The 10,088-nt window shown below is 27.9% G+C and overlaps 1 protein-coding gene across 1 annotated transcript; it reads left to right on the top strand.

The window, feature by feature from the left end:
- Nucleotides 1-5,757: 5,757 nt before the first annotated feature.
- Nucleotides 5,758-8,674, top strand: LOC111681824 (putative serine protease K12H4.7). The gene is made up of 7 exons (XM_046948004.1): nt 5,758-5,923; nt 5,987-6,168; nt 6,905-7,140; nt 7,527-7,718; nt 7,818-7,958; nt 8,020-8,376; nt 8,562-8,674. The coding sequence occupies exons 1-7, from the start codon at nt 5,798-5,800 to the stop codon at nt 8,672-8,674; spliced, it is 1,347 nt and encodes a 448-aa protein (XP_046803960.1). The 5' UTR covers nt 5,758-5,797.
- Nucleotides 8,675-10,088: the final 1,414 nt, after the last annotated feature.

Raw genomic sequence — 10,088 nt, 5'->3', positions numbered from 1 at the left:
TTAACAGAAAAAACGTTTTTAAAGCAAATTTATTTAATTACTTTCAAATACCCACAAAATTGTATTACACTACTTATTATACGTTCTTTATAAAAAAGGGTAATTTTCGCTGAATTTTAATTAATATAAATTTTATTTCTATTACATTTGCGTTTTTCATGTATTTCATTTAACTTCCACACATAATCAAGTGTTCGTTTTTATAAAGAACAATTTGGTTTTTAGTCGTATCTGTGGCCCAACAGCTAATATATCTTAATGGTAACTCGTAAAATCAACCAAGCTGAAATGGAGTGTAATAAAAAATACCAGCAAACAAACTCACACACACACACACACACACCGAACAACGTAAATTTTAATGGATGTCATGGAATTTTAACGAAAAAAAAACAAAAACAACTTTACAGGAAATGATTGCAATTAAAACAACAACAAAAAGAAAGTGCCACCAAAAAAACTGTTTTTTGTCTTTTACGTTATTCTATGTGGCAAAGGAAACCTGCGACACAAACAAACAAAAATGTTCACAAGAAAATGAAAAATATTACAAGAAACCATAAAAAACACATTGCCCTGGTAAAATGTTTATAAACAGCAGGACATGCAGTTATAAAATGTTCTTTCTTTTAGCAGAATAATGTTGTAATGTTAGACACTTCATAAAACCAGGATATGCTGATGTCATGACACGCCAGAGCAACAAACAATATAGACTGTTTTAAAATGTTTACATTAATAATAAATTAACTTGAAGTTAACTGATATATTCTTTAAGCATAGATCGATCCACCCTAGTTAAGATACAAATAACCTAGTCCATATAAAGACCTACCGTGAACTTTAATATAGAGTGAGGTACTCTATAGGGTATTAAAAGTGTATACAAAATCAACCAGTTCAACTATAAAATAGATTCACTGAGAGATTCAATTGCTCAACGTTAGACAAAGTCGAACTATTATATACCATAGATCTATACAGAGTTGACTGTAGTAGTATAAGAAGAGTAAGTAGTATTAGTAGTAACCTAACATAGTGAATTTATCAACTTCGTACAGAGTAAAGTATTTAATTAATGCTTAAATAAAACTAATGATCAATATGATTAAATTATCAATTCAAAACAGTTCAGTTGTTCAGGTTTATGATTTCTATATAGAGTCAAGGAACATGTCTAAAAAGTGTCGAGTAATCAAATATGCACATGGTTAGGTTAGGTTAGGTTGATAGGAGGATGTATAGTACATCAATTCCGAAAAAAATACATCTAGGACACAATCGGGCCTTTTGTGCGCTCCTTATCATGAGAAAAAAATTGAACTGAATGAATTATTTTTCAGTGTTCAGAAACTCAGTTCCCTGAATGTAATTCCTAAAAATATTCCAATCAGTGTTAGTCAGGAATGTTATTTCCGGAATAACATCACTTCTAAGATAATCGGATCTAACTTCGACGAATGCCTGACAGTGCCAAAGAAAGTGCTAGGGTCCTCTCCACATGCTCTACATACGTTTGAATCCGCACGTTCAGGTTTCCATAAATGTTTTCGTAATCCTGTGTGTCCACTCAGAATACTATTATACTAACTTCAGACTTTCTAATAATCAGGATATTTTTCGTCTTGCTCTCAACAGGGTCACCCCATAGGATTTTCGTTGTTCTACCCACTGTTTCATTATTTCAAGAAGTCTTGTGGGATTCTCTCACTCATGTTTTTAGTTCAGCTTTTATTGCGTAGAATGGTTTTGCATTTGTCAGCTATTACATTCGCTCTTTCGTTACCCACTACTCCCGAGTTGGCTGGTAACCATACGATGTGAGAGTATTCATTTAAAGCTTTCTTAATATGCACATAATCAATTTTTACCCTATGCATAGAGTCAGGTAATAAATTTTTAAATAAAACTACTGATCAACAAAGTCCAATGATCAAATCTTAACGGATGGGATAAATCAAATCTATAGAGATAAAAACTGCTGAGTCAGCTTATAAACTCAGAAAAGAATCGCCACAGAATTAAACTTATCAACTTTATAAAGAGAAGACTGATCAACTCTATAAAAAGTGTAAGCAGATCATATTGACTAACTGTATACGAATAAAAATCTTATGATAAGTACCTTTATGATAAGTACCTTAAAAATATAAGAGAAAAATAATAATAATTATTAAGGCTTTTCAAACAATAAAATAAAAAGCTGTTAAAAAGCTTTTTAGGAAATAATTTTAAAAAGATTATATTTTATAAAGCTTTAAAACATTTCTTTTAGAATAAATTCTTAAAAAGTTTTAAAAAGCTTTTTACGACAATTACCTTAAAAATAAAAAAAAAAACTTCTTTGACAAGGTTTTTTTATTTCAAGAATATATAAGAAAGTTTTTAAAGCTCTGTTTTAGATATATTTTATTGAAATATGTTTTATTACTAAAAGCTTTAGTAAGGTCTTTTGCGACAAATATCTGGAATAGCTTTTTGCGAAAATTATCTTAAAAACGTGTTTGCAACAATTATCTTAATGATACAATTTCCCAAAAAAAGCTTTCTATGGCAAAGTTAGTTTTATTTTATTTAAAAATGTAAAGCTCTGTTATAGATATATTTAATTGAAAGAAGTGCTTTTTTATTAAAAAAAACTCCCAAAGCAAAACATTACCTTAACTCTCTTTCAAAAGTTAAACTTATGTTTTTAGCGAATTTTGATCATTAAAACTATACAGCTTCCTACTATTCAATCATGTCATTATCTAGTCAATATTTACATATATTGAAAAAGCTCCTATGCCAAAGAGCTTTTAAATTTTAGAACGATTTTAAAGAAAATAAGTTGTAAAGTATGTATGTGCAAATAAAATTTTATTATGCTTTATTTTACTAAACGTTTTTCTTCAAATTCTTTCGATTTAAAGAACTTAAAGAACTTTTACAAATTATATGGAAAAAGCTTTTAAGAGGTTGGTAAATATAGTCTTTAGCAATATTTAAGGAAAGATCTTCTGATAATAATCTTTTAAAGTTATGTAAATTTTTATTGAAACCTTTGTATGTTTGGAATGAAAAAGTTCTGAACAACTTTTCGAAAAGAAGCTTTTTAAAAATTTTAAATATTTTAATGAAAAATAGAAAGCTTTCAGAGCTTTTGCTATGTTTTTGAAAAGTGTGAATATCTTTTTTAAAAGCTTTTCCACAACTTTCAGATATTAATTGTTTTTTTTAATGTTTTTAAATGAATAAGTTGTGAACAAATTTTTAAAAACTCTTTCACAAATTAAATTATTTTTGTGAAAAAAAAAGCTTTTAAACAACTTTTTCTATAGATATTACGTAAAGTAACACTTCATAAAGAAATCTATGAGTATTGTCCATTTTCTAATAAAAATTAATTCTAAAGTGTTTATTAAAAAGCTTTTTAAGCTCAATTTTTGAAGTAAAACACTTTTCTTTTTCAATTTTGTGTTTTTAAACTTTTATTAGTTTTCTTTTTTTTGTGAAAATTATTTTATTACTTTAATTATATTTAAGCTTTTTTAAAAGCTTAAAAGTTTATAATATTCATTAATTTTTGATACATTTTGTTATTTTTTAAGACTTTGCTTTGAACGAGTTGACTTTGATCGACTTGATTTTTTGACTTTAGGGTAATTTTCTTTCAAAGTTTCAAGTTTTCTCACTTCCCCTCTCCATTCCAAAAGTATCTGTTGATGTTAATTTGAAAAAAAAAAACGAGTAGAAAAACCAACATCATAAGATAAATGAGTTTCGATGTCAAGGTGTAACTGTACTATAAAACCCCAAACCATATTAAAAAACATTCTTCAACAAGTAGATTCTTAAAATACTTTTACACACACCCTAACAATTTGACATACTCCCATAAACTTACATACAACGCTTAAACACACATACTCAAATATGTATTAAAGGATGTGTTACAATCCTGCATTTATAAAACATTTAGAAAAGAAAAATTTATATAATTCTTACTTACTCATACATAGACTTTCATTAATATTATTTTATTTATATTTTTATATTTATGTGTTTTTTTTTTTTCGTACATTTATGCATATTTTTTTCTTTCTTTTGTTTTTATTATTCTACTACTTAACATTTTTCTTCGTTTTCCGTAATGGTTTTTATTTTATTTTTTTTTGCCAAAAAGTATTTTTCATTCAAGATGTACGTTTCAGTACGTCCTTTTTATACCCTACACCACTATAGTGGGGAGGGTATTATACGTTTGTGCTGATGTTTGTAACATACAAAAATATTGGTCCAATACCCACCTTAAAGTATACCGATCGATTCAGAATCATTTTTTGAGTCGATTAAGACATGTCCGTCCGTCCGTCTGTCCGGCTGGCTGGCTGGCTGTCCATGTAAACCTTGTGCGCAAGGTACAGGCCGCAATTTTCAAGATAATTTGATGAAATTTGGACCAAGCATGTTTTTTGGCACAAGGACGAAGCCTATTGAAAATGGTTGAAATCGGTCCATTATTTCACCTAGCCCCCATACAAACGTACCTTCCGATTGAACTTTTTATGCTATAATTACGTCAAATATTCTGCTATCTCTCTAAAATTGGGCACAAATAAGTTTTATTAAGTATAAATGATACTGCGGATTTTCGTAAGGATCGGCCTATATTTGACCCTAGCCCCCATACAAACCCCCCTTCAAAAAATGACTTAAACGTCTAAAATTGACTTGTAACCATTTGTATCGTAATGAAACTCAACAAAACTAACTGTTATTTAGAAATATATCCTTTTCCCAAATTTACGGAGGATCGGCCCATATTTGACCTATATAATGCCTTATTTAGAAATTTTAGTTTTTTATCAATAAATGGCTTAAATATTTTGGAATTATGGTAATATTCAACATAAAAGTTTCTTTACAAAAAATAAAAATTTTATAAAAAGTAAAAATTTTAAAAATATACTCATGGTGTAGGGTATTATATGGTCGGCCATGCCCGACTATACTTTCCTACTTGTTTTCTACAAATACTTCTAATGTTACTTTTACTAGTTAAAGAGTCATCTGTGTGTGTGTGTTATTTTTCTAATGTACTTGTGTGGCTGTGTCTATTTTCTATATATTTTTTTTTTTGTATTTATGCGCTTCCTATTTAACTTCATGTCTAAATCTTTTAATATCATGTTAACATACAATGACAGTCATGACGTAGCCACCTGTTAGTTTGTCGAGCAACAGGAGGCCACTAAGAGACACTGGTTTCTATCAATGTATTTGAGTGTTTTTTTGTATTTTTTTGGTCCTTCCTGTCGCTTTGTTGCTGGTTTTTCTAGTTTGTAGTAAAATTGTATTTTACCAACTGTTGTAAAAGAGGGTGGAATGTTAAGAGTATTTACTGCGGTTAGTGAAAATCGACAAAAAGCTTTTTATTTAGAGAGAATCCGTAAGTTTGCAGAGAAGACGAGAGAAAAGCTTTGTCTCTTAACAAAAACATAGAATTGTTTAATGAGAGTTCTAAAGAGTCTAACAAAAAGGGGTTAGTCTTGCAACTAGTGTTGCCATTTCAGTTAAAATTTAGGGACTAAAATTTGGAACTAAAAGATTCCTTGACTACTTCCGCAAACAATTTTTCTTTATAAATATTAACAAATGTTAAAAAAACATTTAAACATATTTTCTGCTTCATTTCATAATCATGTTTAACTCTCTGTCTGTATATATTGCAGTTGCATTACAATTATTTTGCATTTTTAATAATAGCTCATGTCAGGTTCTGCATAAAATTAATCCATATAAAAAAGTTTTTCAAATGTTACACCAACAACCACCCGTCAATGTAGTGAATATTAGCAAGGATTGCGGTGAGATAAAGGAGCTTTGGCTGCAGCAGCCAGTAGATCATTTTGATGTTAATAATACGGAAACCTGGTTAATGGTAAATGACTCGAAAGTTTGAAATAATTATTTTATTAATATTACTTTTTTTACTTTATGACAGCGTTATTTTGTAAATGATAATTTCTATCAAGTTGGAGCTCCCATATTTGTGTTTGTGGGTGGTGAATGGGAAATATTGCCGCATATGCTGCAAGCTGGTCATTTTTATGATATGGCCAAACAGCAGGAAGCTTTAATGTTTTACACGGAACATCGTTATTACGGACAAAGTTGGCCGAAAAAGTAAGTTCAACAACTTTCTTTTATAATTTTTTTTTAAGAGCTTACTTTCATAAAACAGCTTTTTCAAAGCTTTTCTTATTGAATAATAAGATATTCTAAAAGATTTACAATTTTTTTGTTCAAAATTAATCCTTATGGTTAAATAAAAATAATAAAAGCTTTTTAAGTATTTTGTAAAAAGCTCAAAAGCTTTTTTCGATATTGCTTCAAAAGCTTGTTGTCTTTATATATAAGATATATATTCAAAAATGTTAGTTCTAAAAGCTAACATAAAAAGCTTTTTCAAAGCTTTTTTTATTAAATAAGCAACTCTTAAGATTAATGATTTTTTATTCAAAATTAATCCTTATGGTTACATAAAAGCTTTTAAAGTGTTTATTAAAAAAAGCTTAAACGCTTTTTACGATTTCGTTACAAAAGCTTATTGTCTTTATATGTATATATTTGTTATACGTTTTAACATGCTTTAAAAAGCTTCTTTATTAAAAAAATCTATTAAAAAGCTCTTTTTTAATTCTCGTAAAAGTTAATCGATATAATAGAAGAGATGTATTCTATTATATCGATTAACTTTTACGAGAATTAAAAAAGAGCTTTTAAATAGATTTCTTTTCAATAGATTTTTTAATAAAGAAGCTTTTTAAAGCTTTTAAAATGATAATATCGATTTAGCTTTGTTAGAAGCTTTTTTACACTTATTTTTCAAAGCTTAAATTTATATTATTTTCCCCTTTAGTGACTCTTCTACGGATAACTTACAATTCCTAAATGTTTTACAATCTCTCGAAGACTTAAAGAGCTTTTTAATTTATCAAAAGTCTTCGACAAAAGCTTTGTCAAATGCCAAAGTTGTTTTAGTCGGAGGTTCTTATTCTGGCAGTATGGTAGCATGGTTTATGAAATTGTATCCCGAAATGGCCGTGGCAGCCTGGGCTTCTAGTGCTCCTTTAAAAGCTAAAATGGATTTTAATGGTAAGAAAATTATATTTGAAATAAAAAGCTTTAACAAATTTAGTGATATTTTGCAAAAGCTTTCATTGCGTTTATAAAGAGTTTTAGTTATAAAGTTAAAATTATTGTAGAAGTTTTTGAAAAGTATTTTAAACTTTTAAAAGCTTTTTTGAGAAAACTTCTGTTATATATAAAAAGCTTTAAAGTAATATAATAAGAAAACTGTTTAAAAGTTAATTTTTAAAGTGTGAAATCATAATGGTTTGCTTTTAATGAAAAACGTTTGATATTTGTAAATTAAAAGAACTAAAACGAAAGCTTTTGAAAAATACATTATTGCTAGAAAACTTAAAAGCTTAACTTTTTGGAAAAACAGTTATTAATATTTTGTTTTTCTAATTCCGCAGAGTACATGACTTTAACTATGACTTCATTGCAACAAAAAGGTGGAGTAAAATGCGCCCAAAAGCTCGATGAGGCATTCAAAGGTTTGGTAAAAGCAATAAACAGCAATAAAGCCTATAGTTTATTAAGAAAATTAAATATATGTCAAACATTTGATGCCACAAATCATCTCGATAGACAAGCTTTCTTTGACTGTTGATTTGTTGACTGTTGATTTGTTTTTATGTAAAATAGTTCTTTTATACCACAATTTTGTTTAACTTTTACTAAATTGGATTTTAAACCCACCGAAGCTTTAATCAAATATTTTGCACAAGTTTTTGCAAATAAAGAAGAATTGAAAAACAGAGAAGAGTTTGAAGAATGGTGTTTGGATTTCTCCTATCAAGGCCTGAAGTCAATATTTACAGATGTAAATGAACTAACCACAGGCAGTAAGTAATATGTATATTTTTTCATAAATTTTAATGAAATGCTTTTTTGTTTGGTAAATAGCACGTCCTTGGTTTTATCAAACTTGTCAGGAGTTTGGTTGGTTTTCCACCACAGCCACCATCAACGCCACTACAAATGAAGTGTTCACAGTAACACCTTATACTCCGACATTTGGTGGCCAGGTGCCTTTGTCTTATTTTCAACAATTGTGTCAGGATGTTTTTATGGAAAATATAGGTCAGGGCACTCTTTATTCCTCCCTAACATTACAACAATTACAGGCGAGAGCTTTAGCGATAAATAAACTTTTTGGTGGTTTTTCTAATGTTTCCAAACGTGTTGTCTTTACCCACGGTCTATTGGATCCCTGGCGTGCAGCTGGTTTACAAAATGGCCAAAATGTTTTACTTATTAAAGGTGTGTATAATGTTTTTAAACATTAACAGACAATGGTTCATTCTTATCAAATGTTTACTTCTTTTGGAGAATTTTTAATTTTATTTATTTATTTTTTTTCTGTAAGTTACTTACATGAATTGTTAGACACCATTTCTCTTTGTTGTTTGTGTTGTATTAATTACTGTTTATTATCTGTGTTGCAGACTATAGTCATGTTGAGGACATGGGTTCAATAAACCTCAAAGATACGGTGGATATGAATGTGGCCAAACTGAAAGTGTCTTCATTTATAAATAGAAATTTAAGACATAATTAGCATAAAATTCATAATTATGATTAAATGTGATTTTATTTAAAGTGAAATTAATTGTTTTTGTATTTAAAAGAGTTTTTTCTAAAGAATACAGAATAAATTTACTTTATATTTTAACAATTTCAATAAAATAATTTTAAATATTTTGCATATTTCTCACAATTTTAATTAAATACATAATTTTGTACACCATGACGTATGATTAATTTTAATTATGAATTTTTCTTTAATAATCTAAAATGCTAAATTTTTAACTTTCCAATGGTTTTAAATTTGAATTATTTTTCTTTACTTTATTATTATTTCATATTACTATTATATTACTTTTAAATTCTTGCTTTATACCTTAATGTTCTTGCAACATATTGTGGTAATATTTTAGCTCATTGTTATTGTTGTTGCTTTTGGCGTCTCCATCAACAAAATCATGGCTGTTACTGGAAAACTATTTTAGCTTTAACGAGTTTCTTTATTGCAAAGAAAACATTTGTAATAAAATTTATCGTCAAATTCTATTTTCTTTTTTTCTTTAACAAACATATTACTTTTAAATATAAAGCAAACCCCGTAAACAGGCAATTGGTCTTTATTTCGTAGAATTTTCCTTTAGAAAAATTAAGACAATAAGAAATTTTCTAACCAATTTACATAAAAACCATGATAGATATTCAGATAAAAATAAAATCTTAAAAAAACACCTTAATCAAAATTGTTTGCTGTGTTTTAAGTTTAAAGGTATGCGCTCGTGTTATAAACAACTTATGTACATGAGCAATAATACTCATGCATCATTATCCTTATAATATATGCTTGGATAACTTTTGCTTGAGGTTAAGGTAAAGATATATAAAACTAGACATCTTAAACATATGTAATTTTTAATTCTATGATAATTTAATTTAATTTTGAAAATAACATTTCTTTATTATTTCACAATCATATCAAATTATTCTCTAAACACTTTCATACTTGTAAGAGGAGTAAAACTGTATTTTATAATCGACCTTGACTGTCTCTTTTTACCTGACTTAATATTATTTTTCAAAAAGATTTTTTTATATAATACTTTTAGCAAAAACTTGTCTAAAGTGTATGCAGTGTTAGTTTAACATTAGGCTTGTAATTAAGACTAGACTATATAAGTTGAACCATAGACTAGACTATAAACTAGAGTACAAACTATAAACTAGGCTATAAACTATAAATGAGACTACAGACCAAGCTATAAACTAGACTAGATAATAGACTAGACTACTTATACATTAGACTATAAAGTATACTATAGACTAGACTATAGACTAGACCATTCACTAGACTATAAACTAGACTATAGACTAGACTATAGACTAGACTATAGACTAGACTATAGACTAGACTATAGACTAAACTATAGACTAGACTATAGACTAGACTATAG

Source organism: Lucilia cuprina, chromosome 4, assembly GCF_022045245.1.
Source record: "Lucilia cuprina isolate Lc7/37 chromosome 4, ASM2204524v1, whole genome shotgun sequence".
NCBI classification, from domain to species: domain Eukaryota; kingdom Metazoa; phylum Arthropoda; class Insecta; order Diptera; family Calliphoridae; genus Lucilia; species Lucilia cuprina.
This window is presented reverse-complemented; position numbering and strand designations above follow the sequence as displayed.

Excerpts from the sequence above, each read along its gene's own strand:
- LOC111681824 (XM_046948004.1), top strand. The coding sequence starts at position 5,798 with ATGTTACACCAACAACCACCCGTCAATGTAGTGAATATTAGCAAGGAT. Across the intron at positions 7,959-8,019 it reads AAATGAACTAACCACAGGCA|CACGTCCTTGGTTTTATCAA; the intron begins GTAAGTAATATG and ends TTTGGTAAATAG. Across the intron at positions 8,377-8,561 it reads AAATGTTTTACTTATTAAAG|ACTATAGTCATGTTGAGGAC; the intron begins GTGTGTATAATG and ends TCTGTGTTGCAG.